The following is a 24,544-nucleotide window of genomic DNA, read 5'->3' as shown; positions in this document are numbered from 1 at the left end:
AGAAGAAATGAAAATATTTTGGGACATAGAAAAGGCAGCAAGCAAGTAAGCAGGGTAGTTGCAAAAGAAGGAAAAAGAGAAAGAAAGGATGGAGGGAAAAGGAGAAAAAATCTAGTTAGGTGATTTGTTAAATTGTGAATTGTTAATTTGATTGCTCTGATTGTACACTTAATTTCATCATGGGTCTACAAATTATCACGAAATGATCATGCAGCAATTTTCTTGAATAGCTACCATATTACTGATTTATGTTAATTATATTTTTATTGTACGTTTGAGTCTAAATTATACAGAATACTGAAATTTCTAAATCTGAGGTGTCTCTATTAGTATTTGCTTTCCTAGACAAAAATTCTTGTGTTTTGTATAAAAGATATATGCAAAATATTTTAAAATTTTGATTACTTTAAAATTAATTTTGATGCACAATAAAGAAGGTTTAAAATACATAAAATGATGAACCAGTTCTGAATGTGTGTGTAGAACAAACTGTGTAGTATGGTCCTCATAAATATTCACTGATGTGAGTAAAAAAAGAGGTTTTCTAAGATCATTATTTTTTTATTATTATCTTTTCCTTATTCAATATCTCAGAATTGTACTGATAGTACTTTCTTGCTAATGTAGATTTTTGTATAAATTTCCCGGGACTAATGTTTCAGACTAAGTTTTTGAAAATAAAGCATTATGAACGGAACATCTTTTTACGGCTAATTATTTTCCTGTTTATTATTTGGAGTCTCTTCATTAGGAAATTGCATTTGCTTGTTAAGACTCCTATGGTGGAACAGCAATAATGGTAACTGTTGATTCAGGAGTGTTGCCCTAATTTTGTTTCTTTTAGGTTGTCTTTCACTCTCCTAATGAAGCAGTCTTAAATGGGCTACTCCCGACCCCCTACATCTACTAACCACTGTGTGATGAGTAAACGCTCAGTATGAGACCATAAGAACAATCTCTTTTGTGTATGTTGATGAGGATTTCTGGAAATGAATAACACTGTGCAAGGTCATAGTAAAATATCCTGACAGAAAAATTCTAAGGAAAAGCATTAGTTAGGAAAAGACAGTGGCAGTATTGCCTGACTTTAATTAACACAATTAATTAAGCTCTAAAGCTTTATTCTAATAGCTGCTGAGCATTCCCAGAAAATAAAAGTCAAATAATATTTAAAGTTTTGACAATTGAGTCCTTCACTGGATCAGGGCCCACATTAGTCCAAACTCAAGATTATTTCTTTTAGAAGCAATAGCAGTAGAACAAAATTGCCAAGAAAAAAACTAAACAATATTTTCAAAAACTTTATAAATTAGTGAAGTTAATGAATTTTAAATTAATACAGCTAATGATTTCCTGAAACCCCATAAAGTACAAGTCTGAAATATAGTTCTGTATGCATTTTTGCATGAACCAATGGGACAAGCTGTCCCCAAATCTCCATTTAATTTATTCTTATATGAATATGGAAATTTAAATAATGAAATTCTATGTTTTAATAATTTTTACTGATCTATTAAGAACATTTGACAAATCTCACAGGAAAATTAGTAATTATGTTTGATCCAAAGTTACATGACTGTGATTAAGCCAAACTGACTAATGAAACCCATGGCTGGGATGTAGTAATGCAATTTAATGAGCCAATTAAGTGTCTAGAGAGGCTCTTGAAGGACCAGTAATGCCCCACAGCTTTGTAGTCCAACTCCACCAGAAAGCTATTCACTTTGCTTTTTGTAGGGTCATTTTTTCTGTCAGTCTTCTGAATCACCTCAGGATGTGGTGATTCATCCTAAGGTCATACAAACACCAAAATTTTTACAAGGGAAGCGGAAGGAGCGCATGTCCAGAGGCAGACAGCTAGCCTTTTTGGCAGCTCTTGGCAGCCATTACTTCAGGTTGTCTGTACTGTTAGACCACATCCTTTGCTATTTGGTAGCAGTGCTTCTAAAGTGAGTTCTGTGTTCCTCACTTTGCAGTGCTTATCTTTAAGCTGTCTCTGTTCTCACCACACAGTTGAGCAAACAACATGCACCAGCTGAACGACAAGGAGAGAACAAAAGGTGTGTAAAAGAACACCTGGGCTCTGGAGAGGTATGGAGGGCCATGGCTTCTCAAGCCAGCACTGCCTTCCAAAAAATCTGCATAAAGATAATTCCAAGAGACCACATAAACACTTAATTGAAGTGTTGTGCCTTTCTCTGTGGATTCTCTACCACTAGAGCAAGCAGAAAGGTTGCATATGATGAGAAAAAAAAAAGAAGAAGAAGAAGAAAAAAAAAACTTCTAGAGGATTCCACCCTACCATATGTATATATTTCTGGTATTCATAAAGCTATTGGCTTGAGTTACACCTGAATGCGGATGCTGGATACCTCTCAGTGATCACTGATGGTGAATCACTCAAAAATTCTGAAAGGTTTTGCACATGCAATAACACAGTGATGCAGACTGAACATCATACTCCCATTGGGCCAATACTTCTAGACAGATACAGTGTACAAAATATGCTAGCAAATAGGTGTAATTTGTGCTTGGGGCAAATGTATTTCCTCCATCCCTTTCTAACTCTAAGGAAAAATAGTAAATACATGTAACTGACAATGTTCCTTTGGCCTTCATCCTCCTGTCTGCAGCTATGCTCTTCCAACTGCAGTTGGAGAAGGGTATGTATACTAAAACACAGTAAGATACTGTCAGAACAGTACTGATCAGTGTCAATGGTAGAAACCCAAATAATCTCCATTGGCTTCACAGTTATTTTTACCTTTCAGTTAACCATGGATAATGAAAGATTATTTTGTTGTCATTCATCACCAATATTGCTTTGTCAGTGGAATAAATTCATTTTAATGGTATGAACCTCTTTTTGGTTTCAGTGCACCAACAAAAGATGTCTTATTTTTAAAAAATAAGGTAATTTATGTTGGAAAGTGTTTCCTGGTCAATCAAGTATAGTACTCTGATATAACAGGCAAATACATTATACAGTCTTGTTTATAAATTTCTCAAGCTTGAGGTTCAAATCAGTTGCTAATTTTACCTTAGCTATTCTTGTGGTAGTTTATTCCATAACCTTGCTCTCTTACTTAGCTTGCTTCCACAGTACTTTTTACAGTTGCACAAACAGCTTCACTTTCTTACTTTAAATTTCTTCTGTCTCAGGACTGTCAGTCACTGAAGGCAGGGAAGAATTCAGTAATCTTCCCCAGACAGTGGTTGTTGTTGCTAAATAATTTTAGACACCAAAGTATTACAACCCCCAGTAAAAGGAGATATGTAAATAGCACTTAGATGCTGCATTTATTGAGTGTTAGTGATATTTCTGTTACTGAAGGAAAATGGTGTACTATTATAAAGACCATAGTTTATTTACTCTCAGGGGCTGCAAGATACCAGAGTATGTTTGGAGAAGTACATTTCCTGAAACTCACATCTGCCTGAGAAGAAGCCTGCTGTGGGTCTGTTTAGATACCCATTTAACTCTTCGCATTATTCCATCTTTTGCTCACAGTGTTGGAATGTGCCAAACAATATGCTTTTTGAAGGGAAACTAGGGAGTAATTTATCTTCTTTATGTGTGCTAAGCAGAGCAGGAGGTAGAGGCAAGCAGGGATTCACAGCAAGCCATGGAGCAGTGATTAGTAACAGCTGACAGTCTCAAACCAAGACTCTCTTTCTTTGGTTACCTCATTGTAATAACAGAGTACAAAGGACTGACTGTCTTCAAGCCAAGAATCAGAGACCCAGGAAACCAGAAAATAGCAGCTCACATTTTTTATTTTATTTTATTTTTTTTGGTAACAAAACACTGCTGCTACCTGTACAGTGCAATTCTAAAAAGACATCATTTTATATCCAGGCATTTGGCCTAATCTTTCCTGTAAATAGGATTCTTGTTGGGCATAAAGCTACTCATTTTCTGTATCAGGAGTGAAACAATGAGCTCAGAACATTTGCCTAAGAAAAACATAATGTAATAAAATAATATAATAAGTAAGTTATTTCAGTTTGATCAGAAAAAAGTTCATTGTGGTAGCTGATAAGCCAAAGCATATTAAGATAGCTTGAATCCTACAGATAATGTTGTTATAAGACTGAAATAAGTATGCAGGTAGTTAAAGCAGACTTCTACTTTATTCTTCAAGGATAAAAATGCCACTTTTCACTTATTCTGAATATATTGCCAAAAATATCTACTTTAATGACAAAACATACTAAATTCTGGTAAGATACAATTGATAAAGATAACCTGCCCTTCTGAATGCTGTTAAGTATGTTATATAGTACTCCGTAAACTTCATAAAACAGTACCTTAAAATACACGTGGAAGCTTTTAATCTGCTAAAAGGCAGGTCTGCGTTTTGGCAGACTGTGCCTGGAGCCCTTCAAAGACATGTTTTTGTATGTGCAGTACTTATTAAACAACATTCCACAGATGTATTGGGCTTCTGTTATCTGACTGGCTCTATATCACATGATGAAGCTGTAAACTATCTACTATGCTAACGCACTCCTGATCTAACTTAGCCGCTACTGCAAAACATAGTACGACATACTTTGGAATCCAGATGTGAGATTAAAGGTATCCCTAAAGGAACAGTAGCTAGTAATGCAGTCTAAAATGCATTTTGCTTTTACATCTTTAGTATGTAATAGATGTCTGAAGAGGCACATCTATTGAACTGCTATAAAAATGAAATGAACACAATTCTAGTCAGTGAAGTGCAAGATTTAAAAAACTGGAAAATTTAGGTTGCCTGACTTAAAAAAAATAGAAATATAAAGGTAGAGATGGATAAATCTTTGTTTGCAAACTGACATAGGATTTGAGGTACAAAATCTGTACCAAATACTTGTACCAATTTGTAATTTGTCACTGCTCTATGAAGGAGGCATCACCTTCTCACTCAAAAGGTGATCCAGCACTGATGGCCAGCCAATTTTTGGCTGTTCAATAAAACTTCTAATAATACAGTGATGGTATTTCTTATTTGGATGATTGCACACTAGAATCTGAAACTGATTAAGTTCATGCAGCAGCAATCATTTGGAAAGAAGTTTTGCTCACTTGGATGTGACTCAACTAAGATTTGAACCAATAGTGATGTGCTCCTAGTCTGTACAGTGACAACCTGTCCATCAGGTTTCTGCTCATATTTTAATTCTAGCAAAACTTTTAAAATATTGAGACTTCATCTTTCTTTACTAACTCAGCAATACTAGGGCATTTTGGGAAAGAACTGCATGACATTGCCTTTAGATATGTTAGCAACATGTGATTATTTTTTTTTTTTTGAACAATTTGCTTTCAAGCTAGCAGTTTAATCATCTGGTGCAGTTTTATCTATTGATCTTGCACAGAATTTATTTGAACTGCTCATGGAGCTGCTGCTTACTATCTGTGATACAGACACTATACTGGTGTTTACGTCTTCTTGTAATCCTTTTAGTCTACTGTATTATTTCCCATTTGTCAGGCATTTTTCTTAGTTTGTACTTCTTTGCAACACTCCGTATACTTTTATAAGCTGTTCTTGATTGATTTTTACTTTGCTCCCTTCTTTTCTCTTCTCACACCTTAGGTATAATTTTAATTTCTGCCAAGTTGTAGTGCTATCTGCATTCACTTGAAGCACCACAAATCAGCTTGAATGGAGCTCCACGTTGCTGTTGCTGGTCTGTTCCCCAGACTGATTTAAAAATATCTGTTATCTATTTATGACAGTGAAGTCAGCAGTTTAGACATAACATTCTCTCAGTTTGGGAAGTTTGTCCTGAAAGACATTGCCACCAATACCACAGTGACTTTGGTGCAGCACCTAGTGTAGTGGGGCCTCAGTCTCTGATACTACAAATAATATGTACTGCTAGATAGTAATTTCTGTCTGTCAAAAGGAAATACACAGGATTGGTCCTTACCACCTCTTTTATGTCACTATTTGCATTAGAATTTGAACTTATTTGACAATATAGATTTTATTTAGATTCTTCTTTTTCAAAGAATAACATTAACTTGGATTTGATAACAAAAATTCTGCATATTTCTTTAATACCATCAAGACCTGAATCTTCCTTTGATAATGAATCTAGAAACAATCTGAGACTTCCTTTATCAATTATACAGCACCTGTTTGAAGCATATGGGATCCAATGTAGACATCATTGCAGAGAAAATTGTAAAGACACTTTCAATTTTATGAACTGGCAGCTTTTTAAAACACCACTTATAATCTGCCTGCTAATATTTTAATAATAAATAAGAACATCCTAATTTATGAGATCACTAGCATATTTCTATGTATTTATTTATTTATTTTTACAGACCATAGGAGGAAGGAGGAAACAATGATTTAATTACACCCTATCTCTGTGCCAAGAATTTAAAAGGCAATGAACATGAATTTTAGCTTTTTTTTTTTTTTTTTTTTTTTTTGGGGGGGGGGGTCGGGCAGTGGGATTTTAATGCTATAGAATCATAGAATAGAATGGCTCATGTTGGAAGGGACCTGAAGGATCATTGAACTCCAACTCACAAGGTCCACTGGTAACATGCCATATGTATACCACTAAGGAGTCATTACTTTCACTGCAACTAGTCCATTACACTTTAAATTGCCATTACACTTTGGATAATTTTTTTTTCATAGTTGGGTAATGATGTTAAGGCTGTTCTGAGAACTCATTATGAAAGTGTGGAACTGGAGTTTCATGTGAATGGGCTTTTGTTTTACTTCTCTTCTCTCCTTTGTTTCTGTGACCTCTTGAACTCTGGGTCACTGATTCAGTTACAGCCTTGCAACATCAAAGTAGTACATTTTTTGCTTTGTCTTTCCCCACCTTACAGACTTGTAGGAGGCAGTAGGAAGAAGTTAAGTCTTCCTTTGGAATGCCTGACAGTAGCAATCAGTACTTTTTAATAATATTATTCAATTATTTTCTGAGATATTTAGGTGCTAAGTGTGGCTGAAAAAAATTTTTTTTGGCTTCTGTGATTCAAATGATATACAGAGCCATCTATGCATCATCTGTTTACAAGTAGGACTTAGGATGTGAATTTCTGTGAGAGGTATGAGGTACCAAAGAAAATAGCAAATGCTTTAAAACTGAACAGATGAAAGAGAAGATTTTTTTAGGTTTTGTTTTGTTTTTTAGGTTACTGTTATTTTTGGACTGTGATGTTAGCAGAACAGAGAAGAAGCTTATTTACTTTTTAATGATCTATTAAACATTGGACATCAAACATCTTGAATTTGAAAGCTTTATTTTCTCTGTGGTTGCAGGTCCTTTGCACAGCTTCATTAGCTGTGAGATAGACATTAGCAGGCTTAGTAAGCTAATGTTCTCTAGCTTTGTTTTCAGGGTCTGGGGAGTTAAGTTACTGCAATTGTAAATACTAGACAAAGCTGATTTTCAGTGCAAGAATGTATTCATTAATGAAACAGCCATTCATTAGGTGAACCCTTGACCAAAACTTATTTTTTCACTAGCTCTGAAAAGGAAATACATTCACTGGAGAATCTCTGATTTTATCAAATATTCAAATCTAAGTTAGAAGTGGGTGGTGAAACGTTAGAATAGAGTAAGTATTTAGGTTTGCATACAAGTAGACTGAGCTGTTTATGGAGGGAGGAAACAGTATCAGCATGTTAATTCTAGTGCAAATATTATACTTCTACTACTATGTTGTACTTTTCTTTTTCTTATTGACCACCAGTAAAGAGCTAGTGGCATAATTGCCTAAGGTGGAAAGGTGTAATTATCTGAAAAAAAATTGAATTATCTTTAAGTACGTTACCATTAAAAACCTGCTCCTGAAAACATGCTTAAGGCAACTTCATGAGGCCCTTCAAACTCTTCCATGAATAAAGAATACTGTTTAAAGGATAATACTAGAATTGACAGCTCTAACTACTCAAGAATTACATGTCAAGCTCTCTAAATATTGGAATAACTTAAAAATCAACATTTTGTAGAATACGTACTTCTTGTCTGACTCACAGGTTTTCAGGGTATAGTCTGCTGTTGAGTTTTTATTCACATCCAAAGAATAAAAATATACTTAGATATTTGACATTCAGAGAGGATGAGTCTTTAAGAATATCATTAAGATCTGAACACTTCTGATGGCAGGAGAGTAGATCACTCCAATGTTTTCTTTATTTCCATATTTCATATTAGGTATTAGAACTGAATTGTTATTCAATTATGTAAAACTGGAAAGAATGTGATCTTTTAACTTCTTATATGGTATTGCCCCATAAATAATGAGATTATTTTTTTTTTCCACAAGTAGTTCTGTATCATAATTTACTTCTCTTTGTAGACGATCATTGGTAAAACTCCTTCAGAGAAAGAAGTCCTTTCAAGAAAAAACCTATAGAGGTACATGGGACAATTGTATCTGATGAACTGAGGAGACAAAAGTTAAGAGCTAACTGTTCCAGCGGTTTTTCTTGACATTTTGCAAGATGTGCTCACAATAGCAGGAATTGAGTTTGTGATGCACTAAACTGCCCTGTTCTTCTAACTGTGCAAATGTCTGAGGAATCTGTGTTTGCACAGATTGCACATGTCCCTCTTTCAGATGGCAGTGCCATGCTTTGCAGTAATTTACTCTGTGTCAAGATGAGAAAAACTAAACACACCACCACTGTTGACCTGAGAAGTTCTGAAAGAGGCCACACAAGAAAAGCCAGCCTTGAGAACAATCATTGACCTGTAGAAATTTCTTTCTCGCTATTTCTGGAACTTTGATGGTACTTGCTACCTTCCAGGGACAGACACATGGGGCTTTTAAGTGTATTTGACTGTGTATTTGACAAAGTCAATGTAATTGACTTTGCTGTGGTATGTTATGTATCAGTGACAACTGTGCTCAGTCAGACCTATGGAGATCAAGTTCTAAAGAGAGTAAAAGGAAAAAGGCTTTGTGTAAATGGGGGAAAAAGTCATCAGGGTGGCCCAAGTAAAATATCTGAGGCAGTACATAGAAGTGACAGAGTATGCCCAGACGTAGACAAAATTAAACTTCCTAGAATAAATGATCACCAAAACCAGACCAAACCAAACCAAGTAGTGATTTCTGGAGCTGGTGGGTTGCTGTGTAAATTCTGCATCAATCTTCAGCAATATAACATCACCCTGGACTTACTTACACGAAGAAAACTAGATTAGACTCGTGTGAACCTGAAAAAGTCCACATCAAGAGATTTTCCACACAATTAAAACAGGCTGTCAATTCTGTAAAGAGATTCCATGTTTCAGCATACATTTTACTGTGTTCATGGCTGCCTCAGGCACTAATTTAGAGACAACTTTGCAACAGACAAATAAGGAAAAGATACCATACCCTATGTCATGTATCTGTAGAAAGCTATCAGCTATTAAAAGTAACTGTGACACAACTGGAAAGCAATTCCTAGCAACCAGGCAAGCTCTTAAATTGCAATGATATCTTCTGAGAGAGTCTTCACTGCATATATGATGGCACTATTTACCTTTTGTTGCATTCATTTCTCAAGGTCTGAACCAGAGGATACAAAATATATTCAGAAATAACTAGGAAGAAAAAATAAAGAAGAAATATGCACTAGTAGAGGCACCTGGTTAAAAAGAATTATAGTGGATGCAGGATTTGCTTTGTGACTGTAACATGCAGCTCAAATCCCAGACATTGATGATTGTTATATCTCTAGTCTCAACAAATCTTTCCCCAGCTAGAAATTTCTGTCCTCACTATCTGTTTTCTCCTCCTCAACTTCCCTCACCAGTGAATGGCGATGAATGACAAACTGCTAGCTGAGCAGTCTTCCTCCTTTTCCAGACAATCAAATATTTCAATGGAACTCAGACCCCAGGCTTGAGTCTTGTAGTTTCTGTGGTGTGCAATGGCATTCCTCATTATCAATTGCTCAGGTGGGGCACTCAGCAGCACTGTCCAGAGACAGGTGTTTAATATGTCTGCCCCCAGTAATGATGACAAAGTTGAACCTGTTTTAGAGAACTCTTTAATCCAGATATATAGCTAAAGGGCAGCATATAGCAGATCCAGTCATTACATTTAATTTCCCAATTAAACTGGAATAATACATTAAAGGCCAACAATTGCCCATTATCAAAACACGGAAAAAGAATAATTGAGGGTGAAAACAATGGTAGAGTACCTAAGGAGAGCATTAGAGTCTCCTGTTTTCGAGAGCTGACAACCTTCTGCTTATACACATAGGGTTTGGTCTGCAGATGGCCCTTCTGCAGCAATCTGTGCAGCTAATGCAGGAAGTAATTTGTGTCTGTCAGATTTTATAATGTTGATGAAAGGATGATGTGCATTACTCCTGCTGGTGAGCAAGTACTCCCAGTAGTCCTGGTGTCCCCAGAATGCACCCTCAGGAACATTCTTGATTGAGGGAATGTTCTTGGTTGTTTAGATGTTTCTGTTCTACACGAGTGGTTATGGCAATTATCTTTGTGCTGCCTGTGTTATATCAAAGACAAACTGACAAAGAATCAACTATGATGGAGTTGCACTCATGCATGAGAACTAGGGATGCAGACCATGGCATTCCAGCTACAGGTAAAGATGTGAAAGCAGTAGAAAAGCAAAAGCCGCAAGCTTAATAGTCAATGGTGGCTGTATCTGTGAACTCTCCAGTTTCATTTTGAAACTATTAACCTATGGCTTGTACCAACATGCAGCACAATTTAGTTGTGTGCTGTGTGAAAAAAAAGTACTTCTTTTATTATAAATGTGCTCCCTGATTATTTTCATTGGACACCCCGTGTTTCCTTTATTATGAAAAATTATTATGAAAAATCATTATGAGATATAATAGTACTGCTCCATCTAAGCTTCTACAAATGATTCATGAGTTGTGTAGACTTTTATGGCAATGTTCCACACCAGTTGTACCTTTTCCAAGCTGAAATGCTGTAGTCTGTTTAATCCCTCTTTGCATGTCACTGCAACGCCTTACAACTAGTAAGCCTTGTCACCTTCTCTGTACTGTTCATAGCAAATCTGAGAATGCTTTCCTCTGTACTAATGACCAATTGAGAGCTAATGATTAGGCATATTATAGCTGTAGTATGGTTGCCTTTCCCAGGTGTATTACTTTGCACTTGGCACCATTCTAAATCATCTGTCATTTTATCACAGTCATTCACTATTGAAAACATAATTCTTTACAGTTTCAGTCTTCAATACCCTGAATAAAATGCTTGCTCTCAGTGTCCTAATTCCTGAACTGCTGAGGAGACATGTTTTTTGTATTTTGTACTAAAAATTGTACAAAATGCAAACCCAAGTCTTTTCCACTTACAGTCTAGCGTAGCTAATTTTATGTTTCATGATATTTTTGTGGTTTTTACTTTTCATGTATGTTGTTTTTGTAATCAATTCAAATGTATTTGCATTAAAATAATTTGAAAATAATTAAGAAATTGTTATAAGTTGTCTCTAAGATACTTTAAGTCCTCTTGCATTTGATAGGAACAGGAAATAAATGGAGAGATATGCAATTATTAGTAAAGAGACAGTGTGGGTTTACAATGTTCCATTAGTGCTCAAGCAAGAAGTGTTGTTACAAGCTCTTCCTAGTGGTTTTTATTTTATTTTATTTTATTTTATTTTATTTTATTTTATTTTATTTTATTTTATTTTATTTTATTTTATTTTATTTTATTTTATTTTATTTTATTTTATTTTATTTTATTTTATTTTATTTTTATTTTTTCCCTGCCAGTGACTTCCTGTCAGCAAGGAAAGTCTTGATGTAATGTATTTACATAAAAAATCAAAACAAAGCCTTTGTTGGTGGGAGTTAACAGCTAAATTGGAAACCTATGGAGAACACAAATTGAATAACAGTGTGTAGTGACCTGTGAAACAGGTCATTTAGTTGTGAAAAGACTAAAAGTAGTGGTTCTCTGAGAAAAGCTATATTTTGTGGTGAAATTTAAATCAGTCTTTTATTAAGATCTGTATGCAAACTTAAATGACTTTAGAGAGTATTTTGAATTTTACTTTCTTTAGGTATAACTGACTTCTTCATGAATAACCCTTGCTGTTTCTGTATTACTGTTTTTTAGAGAATAAGACTTCCAAAACTATGTTACTGCTTACTTTCCACTTTTTAGGTATAAACAGATTTTATTTTATACACTGTCATTTTATGCAGTAAATTCATTTCACTGAGTTCTAATTTTGAGTGGTATCTGAGTTCACTTGGGATTGTTCTCTGAAAATCTTGTGAGGAGAAATTCTGGATATTTCCTATTGCAAAAGTGTTTAGAAGTGAGATTATCATTTTAAGTGTTCATTTTATGATTCTTTTTCCTTCTGTAGCTCCTTGCTTTCAGTGTTTGCATATATGTAAATTAAGGTGTATAGGATTTGCTGAGTAAGAAGCTCTATCCAAAGATTTTTTTTTTTTTTTTTTACTTTACAAATACATATAACATGTCAATCATTATTATTTTCTACCATTAATGGTTAGCAGAACGCTTTCTGACCTACAACTGGGTTTAGTTCATTTCTTGCTGGAACAATTTTTATGTAGAAACATGTTGAGGAAATATGTTTTGAGGAAACATATGGGGAAACCTTGAGGAACTCATAGTCAAATTGAATTCCAACATCTTGAAAGATGATACTTCTAGGTGCTGAATAGGTTCCAGTCTACCTTTTTATTTTCTTAATGATATTTCAAAATGCAGCTGCCCTGTTAGACTCATTTTTTAACTTCTAAAAGCGTTTGTCCAAATTGTATTAGAATTACATGACATAATTATTAAATGTATCCTGCCAACATCCCTTTAAAAACTGTGTATAGGAGGGTTCCAATGTTTTCATCTTTTAGTACTTGTCTAAATAATGATTATTAGAGGTTATATATCAAACTTGATAGACATTTGGTTTAAACAGTAGTACAAGTACTAAAGATCTGGTGTTTGCAGTAGTGGTAGAGTAGTAAAATGTGCATAAAGTGTCATCCTTCTTCCTTCTACTTTTATGAACATAGTGTAAAAATTACTTCTCTAGCAAAGTGCTTGTAGATTTGTAGGTGCTGTTGGCCCTAATCTACCATACACTTCAAGATGAAATTGTAGAACTTGGATCTATACTAGTACTGATATTTCTTCTTATTTATTTATTTATTTTTATTCCTGCAATTGATTGATCCTATTTACAAGATTAAGTATTTTCAGAAACTTATTAACCTGCATGGCCATATTTTCATCCATGGTGAACATGTGTGTCTCTTTCTGGAGACACACAAATCAAAGTGTGAGTTTCCCTTTATTTGTGGAAAAAGTATTTGTCATCCAGTTATGCAAACTGCATATGTAAATATACATATGAATGCATAAACTGATGTGTGCATGAAATTTAAAAGTAAATAAAATTAAATCTTCCATACAATTCATTTTTCATGGCAATGACATGCTTATATAATACGGGGGAGTGGGAAGATGGAAAAATTGCCTGAAAATATGTTATTTGTTTAATAAAATATTTTGTATTAAAAGAAAGGTATAAGAAAAAAACAACAAGTTCTTAGGATGTTCATTGATTGGTTTCTCTTAGCAAGTTTACTACTACATATCTACAGGCAACTCAAATACATTGGTAATCCAGAAGGTGCTTTATTCAAAGACAATCTGTCAGTTCTGTTCTGTCCCAACTAGACTCAACTAAGATCAGTATAAAATTTCCCATTGATAGGTTTTGATTGTTCTTATTTCTAAAATAATTTTGTGAGGACATACAAAATCAGTGAATTTTGTAAATGTTGGAAAAATTGCAATTTTTAGAATTTGGACGTGGATTTATTGCTCTGGTAACCAGCTAAATTTAACAGACAGGGCCTAATTGTTTTTCAATTGTCATGTATGTATTATATGAACTGAATCAGTAATATATTTCTTAAGCTGAAACATGGAAAAGTAAGACTGATTTTTGTAATATTTTAGGCTTCCAGCGTTACTGTGGGTGCCCAAGGTGTTTATAGGTCTGTTCTGGTGGTATGAATTAAAGGGAATTCCTTTTTCTTCCTGGGAAAAGAATATTGCTGACTCCAAAGTATTTGTTCCCTCTCTGGAATCCTGCTAGTGCTGTGCTAAGACTCAGTAGAACAGACATAAGGATTATGTACATGTTTATACATACGGAAATCAGGAAGACATTTCCCATCTGTTGAAACATTTCTGGGTGAAAACAAAAAGCACCTGGGACCTTGTAAGTGATAATATTTTTTCCCACAACAGACTTGTCAGTGAGAAGACAGGAGAACACTGGAACTACTTGGAGACTTTATGCAGTGTGGCTTCTGCTTCTACAAAACTAGACACAGGTTGGATTCCCAGCCTGTTCCTTGAAGAGTTGATGCAGAGGCCTCTTTATGAAACCTTCCTATTATTTTTTGTTCTCTGATGTGGGAGGTTAGGAAAAAAAAAAAAACAAATTCAAAATTCTGGCACTTTATGTTCACTGCTACTGATTTAAAGTGTTAATAAGGGACATTACAAATGTCAAAATGAGAAATGCTTATAATTTACTGGAGAAAGGATGATATTTAATGGTATTTGTATCCAGTTACACTTGATGGGTACTGTCTCATATATTGGAAAGGCAGATATAAAACATCATTTCTTAAATTTAATAAGTTGGGACTATAGTCTTTTCTAGAATTATGTCTTTATGGATACTTGATACAGCTTCTATATGGATGTGGAAGGCTGTGCTATTGTATTACAGTTCACTGTCATACAACTTAGTTTAGGTCCATCACATCATATGCTATCTTCAGGAGAAATTATATTTAACATCATGGCAAATACATTCTTGTTAAACAGATGGATCTACTAAAACAAATAGTCAATTAATGCATATCTGTTTTTTGGTGATATCATCATAACTAGCTGAACATTAGGTGTAACATTAGGTGTAGCTTTTCTGTAGCAACTGGCTCAGTGGTGGCCCCATAACATTCTTGCTGTAATTATATGCTCAAGTTTATTTCCATCTCCACAGTGATATAAATACAATAGCTATACACTTTGTGTCTGCTGAGCCACGAAAACTTAATGTACCTGTCTCAATTAAAATTTTCAGCGTATAGTCATCTCTGCTATGCAGTAGATATAAATAAATAACTAAATAAAAGAAACCAACACACACCTTTGCCAGCACTACATCTGAAAAGAGAAAGAAAGTACAGATACAAAAAAGTAACATGATTTGCCCAAGGTTACACAACGTCACAGCATTAATTTTCCACATTTTATATCCCTAAGTTGCTTTGAGCAAAACTGGGCTTTTCACCAGTTGAATCTGTGTTCATATCCAGATGCTGCATTTTTCCTGAGCTACATAAGGGAGTGGCTTAGAAACTATTTCTCATTCAGTTATTTCGTTGAATATTATCTTTGCTTCATTATAGGTATTTTCAAACAATTTAGCATTAATGATGGTCTCTGCTTGTGTTTCAATTTTTTACTTGAGGCACTCCACGTGCCTTTGCTTTTATTTTGCTGAAGTGATAGACCATGTTCCTTGCTACTTGCTTTTAGCATTTTCACCATTTGTTGCACAACATTGATAGCTGAAATCAGGGGCATCCTACTTACATCTGTGGTTAGTTAACAGGACAGTAACAAACCACACATGGAAATTCCAGCTCTCTGTACTTTATAAACTTCTTCTGTAGTTTGTGTAGGGGTAAATACTATGCACATGTTGAAAAAGTCTGGGGACAAAAAGTGTGATGCCTCTGGCTTTGGGAAAGGAAAGTCAGTTGTGTCTCCTGCAGTTGTCGGTTTTGCAGTCTGACATTGAAAGGCTACATCAAAGACTGAGAAGTTTCTGTATCTTCCAGAATCCATGGAAGAGGATCATGTCATAATTGGAATTAGAATGGGAAATTAATATCAAAGAAGACATACTATGAACTACAGATTGTTTTAATCTTTGAGGTAATTTTTCCACACTGATCCTTGACATATATAGTAAAACACATTGTATGTTTTACTATACAGCCTGCATTTGTATAAGGTAATTCACAGTCTTATTTTTTTGTGCACACAAAATCCTGGTCTGTGATTGAACTTCATTTATCAGCATTGCTCCCATTAACACTTCAGGCAAACATTATCACCTACTGCACAGTGTGTTTCATTGGTACTCATGATCACAATCTTTGCTTGATTCTATTGCTGACCAGATATATCATTTTTGGCAGTCAGTAGACCACTCTGTTTCATTATTTTCACATTCCTTTTCTTTGAGCTTGATTTAAGATAGAAAATATTCCAGGGCTGTTTTCTTACTGTGTTTGACTGATGTGCAGATTGACTGGGCTTTCATGCTTTGCTGGACTAACAAAGGTACCTGAAAGAAATGCACTGGATTTAATCTTAGTTTATTTTCATTAAAAGTAGTGGTCCAAGCTTCCAAAATTTTGGGGAGAGATGGAGCATGTCTGTTAAACTGAACTGTGATAATAATTGTGCAAAATGTTTACAAATAAGTCTTAGAAATCTTCTTTAGTTTTATTCTTTTTATATACATTATGATCTAACTACGCTTTTTAATGACTGGTCATTAGTAATTTTCATAAACTTTCTGCCTAAATGAAGCATGCAGACAAAACTTGTGGGCCACTTATTAGAGCTGGAATTTTAATGGCATGATGTTCTTGCTGTAAACAGCTCAAAAAAAATGTTAACATATAGTCTTTGTAATGTAAATCTTGCAGCCTTTGCCTTTTTCATGATGAGTTGAATTGTTAGCATATGCACATACATTTCTTTTATAAAATTATTAGGAACAATGTATATTTTAAAATAATTATGTCAAGTAAATCGTTTATGTCAAATGCTTCGAGTTATAATAAAATAAGAAAGTATAAAATATTCTGAACTCCTATAAATGCAGCAAATTCAAAACAGAAGTGGAACAAAACTGTCAGCCTTGTGTTTGTACAAGAATTCAGTCCAGACTTATTTGTAAAATAACCCAAAATGGGAATATTCTCTATGTCGTTGTTTATTTTTGTTGACTCCCATATACTATGCCTTAACTTTGCCCTAGGCTTTGTAAGAAACACTGATTGGGAATGCTGACTTAGGAGTTCTCACATTTGTAAGACTGTAAAGACCAGCATAGAATATGCATAGGATTTGTGCCTAAACCACAGAAGATGAAGAATACAGATATTAATATAATCTCATTTTCCTATAAACAATAAAAGATGGTGAAAGGTATGCAAATAACCTCAATTTTCTCCCAAGCAGATGTTAGTACATGCCTGGTAACATAAACGTCAAAAGATAGAATCTCATGGAGAAAACTGTATACCTGCTTGAGCCACATGCAACAGTGGTAAGTCACAAGTCAAATGTGAATTAAAACTAAATGGGATTCTGAAACTTTTCTTTAGTGAAAGCACCAAAATGGTCTTTAGAGAAATGTGTCAGAGCTGACTTAACCATTGACTTCACCATGTTTACCTTGTGAGAGACTGTGAATGAGACTGTCAGAACTGTTTACCTGAAGAACAAGGCTCCTCACTTAATCCATTTATCTGTCTCTAATGTAACAACCCATACCTTCGATAACTATTGCTTCATTTTTATTCTAATTTATTTGCCTTTCAAAGAGTTTGCAAATGAATGTCAAGCCTATTTCTAATACTTCAGACATCATATGTTCTGATACCTGTTATATTGCACACGCTTACATGAATGCAAATGGAAACCCAGAACATCATCTCTGGGAGATATTGTCATGTCTACAAACAGTAAAAATATTTATTCAGATAATTTGCAGTGGGAAGAAATAATTACATTATCAGCATGTAAGACCCTGGAGGAATCTTATGGTTATGGCTTTGCCAAACAAAATACAGGAAATAAGAGACTTGGCTCATGGATTCACCACAGAGTGGTCTTAAAACTGATTTAAGAAGGATAAGACTTTTATCCAATGAATTAACCTGTAATGTGTGAAACAAATACCTTGATAGTGTCTATGAAATTGTACAGTAGTATAGCTGTAATGGTTATAAATAATGTGCTAAATAAGGTGTCACTCAGTGTAGAAAATAATTTTTCTAAAGTTTTTAGCAAAAAAAGAGTGAAATTTTATCCAATAAAGAAGGATGTGGTATTGTTGTATTTATGATTTATTAACTATTATTATTATTTTATTTATTTTTTAAGAATCAAATGCTTCATTTGGAAATTGCTTTGAGTTTTCTGTGATAATTCCCTTCCTGACTAAGGAAATTTAAACTCTTGTTATTCACCCTGATAGTAAGTGTCTGTACTTCAAAGGGAAATTCTAAGAATAATAGACTCCACAAGGGAAACACTGTGAAGCAACTGTATAATAAGACAAATCTTACAGGTAGATGACATTCTCTTTGCCAGAAATCTTGATATAGTAATGTAAAAGAATGTTACCAAAAACAAAAGAAAACAAAACAAAAGTCAGAAAGAAGGGTATTGTTTCAATACACGGATGGAAGATTCTTTCCAGACTAGAATTAGCTAGAAACTCATTGTTTTGGTATTTTGATATTTGGTATGTTTTTTATTGCAAGGCCACATCCTTGTGACACCTGTGACTCTGGATCTGGAGATCTATACCTGAACAAAGGGTTTCTACTTAGAATTTTGAAAGTAAGGAAAGTAAGTGAACTCAAGTCCTTATATAGGTTGATCTACCAAACTTCCTGTTTTTTTTTTTTTTTTTGTTTGTTTTTTTTTGTTTTTTTTTTTTTTTCTTCTTCTTCTTCTTCTTCTTCTTCTTCTTCTTCTTCTTCTTCTTCTTCTTCTTCTTCTCCTTCTCTGCAGCTCTTTCAGGGAAACATTATAGATGTAGGTTTAGAAGGAACTGAGCAGGTAATTTCTGCTGCAATAACTCATCCTACAAAATGGAGCAGCAGGAGTAGCAGCAGGAATCTCAGCTGACACTGAAGAAAGGTAAATGTCTCTTCCTTTCTATTTTCAACAGTTCTTCTATCAATGCCTAGCCAGCTTGGGGAGTTTTTTGGAGGTGAAAGGGGCGAGAAGACAGTAAGGAGATATGAGAAATAATGGGCAACAGAATTATACACTGGTTGGGAATAAAACCTGTTATTGTTTCTACTACAAGATTCATAAATTTATCTAGTTTCAGTATTCATATAATACGTGTATACAGAAGCAAGCTTTTCCTTCTCCTTGAAGTATGTGAAGGCAAACAATTTTACAACTCCGAATACCCTAGTTTTCTGCTGTTAGATTAACAGTTTATATATGTACGTAGTCTTAAGTGTCCTTGAAATTAGGGTCTGGACTCATTTGTATTTTACAGGAGATCCTAATATTAAAATGTTTGAAAATCAGTGGAATAGAGTAAGGCTTAATTTTCAGAGGATCCAGAGGCAATGAGGTAATATGTTGGGTGTTTAGGCCCTAGAACAACACAGCAAATGCTATGATTAGTTTCTCCAAGATGTACCACTAATTTGCTGATAGTGTAAAGTATTTACTTTCTTTTTTTTTTTTTTTTTTTTTTTTTCTTCAGATAATTAATAGGATAAACACATCACAGTTACATCCTGAATATCCATAAAAGAGAGGTCTTTCATGAAACTTAGGTGGAATGGCAAGACATAAATGATCACATGAAATTAACAACAGAAACAGTGTTTCCTTCCTTCCCTCCTTCCTTCCCTGTAATTCTTAATGCTTCTGTTCTAGCACTTGGAATATTATTTTCTGTTGTTTTGTTATTCACTGTGTACATGTTTATCAATGTAATTAAAAGAAAACTTCAGAATAATTTTTTTTTGCTTACCTGTGACTAAGCTGGACACAATTAGTGGCAAGACCAGCATTTGCAGCATTCTCATGAGTAGTTCTCCTGGAAAGGAAAAGTACTTGACTTCCCGATAGCTCATCTTGTATGAACGGAGAGAAAATCCAAGAATTACACCTGGAGAGAGAGAAAAGATAGTCATAACGTTATTTTATAGTAGTAGTAACATCTAAACAAGTATATGTATATATTAGTTAGTTGACATACCTGATTGCAATATGCATTTTTTACTATGCTCTGGATTGCACTCCTGATTTGGTCTCCCAAATATCAGCTACTTATATGAGTAGTCCTACTGAAGCCAATGAATTATTTTTCACTGTAACAGATCCAGAAGGTTGATTGCATTTCAATTTTATAAAATCAGGATTTGTGTAAAAGGTACATTTTGAGTGTTAATGAAAGGGAAACAGTCTCTACGACTGCAGCAGAGTGCTTTGACTTCTGAGATTTTGAGTGTAATCATATATGAAATGCATATGTATACTAGTCACCAACTCTCAGAAGTCTTGTTCATGCCTGTTTTCTCTTTGGGCCTGATCCTGTAGACATGCTTCAGATTGGATGAGATAACCAGGAGAGACTTAGCTGAGAATCCCCTTGTGGTTAGGTCTTTACCCAGCAAAACAGCACCAGGATATAAGTAGGCTTTACACATGCCTACCTTCAGACACACAAGTACATGCAAAGAAGCATTTAATGGGTGTTACAAGGTCTTGCTGGATAATTAAGTGGTGGGTTTCAATGCCTGAGGCTGTGGGGTGAGGGAGTGCCTAAATCCATTTATCTTGCTAGGAACAGATAAATGGTACTTGACAGATATTTAAAAATGGAAGCCATAGGCAGGCTGATGTGTGGCAACTCACACTTCTCAGCTGGGACTTCCTCACCTGGCATGAATTGCCTTATTTTCTTACTTCATTATTTGCTTAATTAACACTACTCATTACAATGTGCTGAGCAGTAAGTAGTTTGGTGCCTATATGATGTAGGTCTTCTATATCCAGCTGAGCAACACATAGCTGTATCTTGAGCACTCCTTAACGATAAAGGTAGTGAAATTCAACTATCTGTCTTTTGCACTCCTGACTTCTTGCCCAATGTCTAGCACTGTCATTTATGCTAATTGCCCCTGTATAGAAAGTTGGATCAGAGAATTGTTACTGTTGCAGAAATAATTTATTTTACTGGGTTAATTTTCAGCCAGGTCAAATCACTGAGGTGACTTGTTCGCATGGCTGCACAAGATTTGGTAGCTCCACAAAGGAATAGGTAGAAATGTGCCTTGAAAAAGTGTGACTGCCCTTTTTGGCAGCCAAGTAAACTCAGGTGTCCTAAAACTTTTAATGGAACTGCATCCTCAGTGATGATAGGCAGTAGAGCACTCAGGTTCACTTCTAGAGCTGATGGTGCAATAACATTGACTAGGTCCAGTTCTTATCACTTCATGCTTTTTGTTGTTTTTTTTTTTTTTTTTTTTTTTTTTTAAACAGGATTTTTGATTTGTAAATCTATAAATCTATACAGTAGATAATATATTTGTGTCAAAATTTTGCAAGGTAAAATATACAGTTATGCCTCCTCTACACCAGCTCATTACCATCTGCTGGTGATAAAACCCTCATATTAGTGACCCCTGTCTGTCTGATCATGCTGCTAGGGATTTAGCAGATTGTTTAGGTTGGAAGAGTCCAGAAAAAAGTAGGACAGAAAACTCCAATATTACAGGATGGAGGAAAAGTGATTAGAGTACAACTGGAACAAATCATGGAGTTCACACTACAGAAGAGAGGTATGGTAGTGGAAAGTATTTATTTTAGCCTCATTCATATTCCATGGACTCAGGTAGTTAAAGTGCATTTTGCATAGATTATTTTTAAAGTAAAAGTAGATCACAAACCACATAGAGAAAGGGTCTCAGAAAACCTGCATTAATGTTCCTTTATTTTCAGTAATATTTTAAATTCCACTGCAGTGTTACTGCTTATTTTCTTTTTATATGGAAAACACATTTCTCAGATATAAAGAATTCATCTGGACCCTTTGTTTCTGCACTTAATGAGCAGTACATTTTGACAACTGGATAACAAGCAAATAGAGATAGACCAGTCTCTTACTTAGGCTGCAGTCCTGCAATTAGTTCCACATGGATTAATCTCTGCACCAGTACAAAGCCTCTGTGAAGTTAGTGAGGGCTTCTAAGGCTGCTATAAGAACTAGTCCTTATGCTATACTGTAAGGGCTTTATTATCTGGTCCTCTACTGTCCAAGCTGTACAAAGTGTGTTAAGAAAGAATCAGGGCCCAAGCAGATGGCCGTTTCATTGAATACTGTTGGTAGTGAGAGTGAGTTCCTGAAGCACCATGCAAATCTGTTGAGCTTTTTTTTTTTTTTTTTGTCCTAATATGTTTTGTGCATTATTACAGTATTGCCCACCACTGCAGTTTACTAGAAAAAAATTCTACTACATGGAAGGAATGTGCCCTGGTGACCTGGGCTGACATCTGATGGTTACTAATTCTTTAGCCTTAATCTTAGCATTGATCTATGTGAAGCCAAAACAACTTCCCCTGACTCAGTTTCCCTACCTGTAAAATATAATTACTATTGCTTCAAAGGCCTGAAAATTGTGTTAACATAGTGATCTTGAGTACAGAAGAAGGAATTTAAGAAATGAATTTTTTGTTTTTAGTCTGTTAAAGAAAGAAGAATAGCATGGTTTTACCATCCTCTCTTGATTTTAGAAAATATGAAGAATAAATTTCTTTTTCAGTTCTCAGTTTAAATATCTAGGTACTAGATATTAACTCATGTCAAAGTTTTATTAACAAAAAAATATAAGATTGAAACAGACAAGTGGAAGTTGATAAGATAGCTCTAAATTTAGGGCCAACGTTCACAGGTTTAAAACCTTTATGATAACATGATAATTTAAAGACAGGCACAAAGAAAAGTATCAACATGAATTTTGGAAATTAGACATGGTATGAGGTACTAAACTTTTGGAAGTTGTACAGTATTTCAACAAACATCCACGCCTGTGCATGGTTAGTGTTGTACTGATAAGCGAGCCCCACAGTCAAGACTGAGAAGAGTAAATACTGGAGCTGGCCTTTCTCTGTAAAAGTTTCAAGTTTCTGATTAATTCTGAAAATTGTAATGAAACAAAGCCTTGTGTGAAATATGCTCCCACAACCTGTTGTGCAGGTTTCTGTCTGCCCTCAATAACAGAAAAGGACAACTAATCTAAGATATTAGAGCCTAACTTCCCAAATGGTAAATGGTTGTCCTGGTTTTAGTTAGGACAGAGTTAATTTTCCTCCTGTGAGTGTATCACATCCCCTATCATGCACCAGCTTCTGGGAAAGTCGAACGATACAGTGGACTATTAAAGATTACACTGAAAACAATGGGTGCTGGGACATTCAACAATTGGGATACACATTTGGCAAAGGCCATCTGGTTAGTCAATACTAGGGGATCTGCCAGCCGAGCTGGACCTGCCCAATCAAACCTGTTTCATACTGTAGAAGGGGATAAAGTTCCTGTAGTTCCTTTAAGAAATGCGTTGGGTAAGACAGTCTGGGCTACTCCTGCCTCAAGAAAAGGCAAACCCATTCGTGGGATTGCTTTTGCTCAGGGACCTGGATGCACTTGGTGGGTAATGCAAAAGAATGGGGAGGTCTGGTGTGTACCTCAAGGGGATTTAATACTGGGTGAGAATAGCCCATGAGTTGAATTGTATCATGTTAATTATTATATAATACTGTACATTGTCAATACCATGATTGCTATATACCCTAGATGAAAATGGTGACTAATTAGAATGTATTAGAAAGAGTGTAACCTGAGCATGACATAAATGGTATGGAATAAGGGGTGGATATATGTCCTGGTTTCAGTTAGGACAGAGTTAATTTTCTTCCTAGTAGCTGGTAGGGTGCTATGTTTTGGATTAGGATGAGAAGAGTGCTGATAACATGCCTGTGTTTTAATTGTTGCAGAGCAGTGCTTACACCAACTCAAGGACGTTTCAGCTTCTCACTCTGTCCTGCCAGCGGGCAGGCTGGGGGTGCAGCAGGAGCTTGGAGGGGACAGACCCAGGCAGGACAGCTGACCTAAATTGGCCAAAGGGGTATTCCATACCATCTGACATCATGCTGAACAATATATAGGGGTGGTTAACCAGGGAGGGGTGGGCGGTTGCTCGGGGTTAGGCTGGGCATCGGTCAGCGGGTGGCGAGCAATTACATTCTGCATCACTTATTTTGTACACATTATTATTAATAGTACTATTATCATCATTATTGCTATTATTATTGTTGCTATTATTATTTTCCTGTCTTAATAAACTGTCTTTATGTCAACTCATAGGCTTCACTTTCCCATTTCTCTCCCCCATCCCAGAGAGGGAGGGGGAAGGGTGAGTGAACGGCTGTGTGGTGTTTAGCTGCTGGCTGGGTTAAACCACAACAATGGTGTACCATATCCACACTGCAAGAAAGCGTAGATTTCTTAACAGAATCCTTTTGTTTGCTTGTTTTTTTTTTTTTTTTTTTTTTTTTTTTTTTTTTTCCTAAAGTTCATTTACAAATGAACTTTAAAATACTTCAAGGAAAAAGTGAAAAGTTTCTTAACTACATTACAAAATACCTTGGTCTTACAGAGGTAGAAAACTGT

At 35.2% G+C, this 24,544-nt stretch overlaps 1 protein-coding gene across 2 annotated transcripts in view; it reads right to left on the bottom strand.

Moving 5' to 3' along the window:
- The window catches only part of SLC1A3 (solute carrier family 1 member 3), a 64,879-nt gene that overhangs the window by 21,523 nt on the left and 18,812 nt on the right, over nt 1–24,544 (bottom strand). For both annotated transcript variants that reach the window (XM_082784097.1, XM_082784096.1), the window contains one exon: nt 19,844–19,981. In XM_082784097.1, the coding sequence (XP_082640223.1) occupies nt 19,844–19,981 (138 nt within the window). The remainder of the gene's footprint in view (nt 1–19,843; nt 19,982–24,544) is intronic.

Source organism: Aythya marila, assembly GCF_965140915.1.
Source record: "Aythya marila genome assembly, chromosome: Z".
In the NCBI taxonomy this organism is placed as follows: domain Eukaryota; kingdom Metazoa; phylum Chordata; class Aves; order Anseriformes; family Anatidae; genus Aythya; species Aythya marila.
Note: the sequence above shows the minus strand (reverse complement) of the source record. Positions and strands in the feature narration are given on the sequence as shown.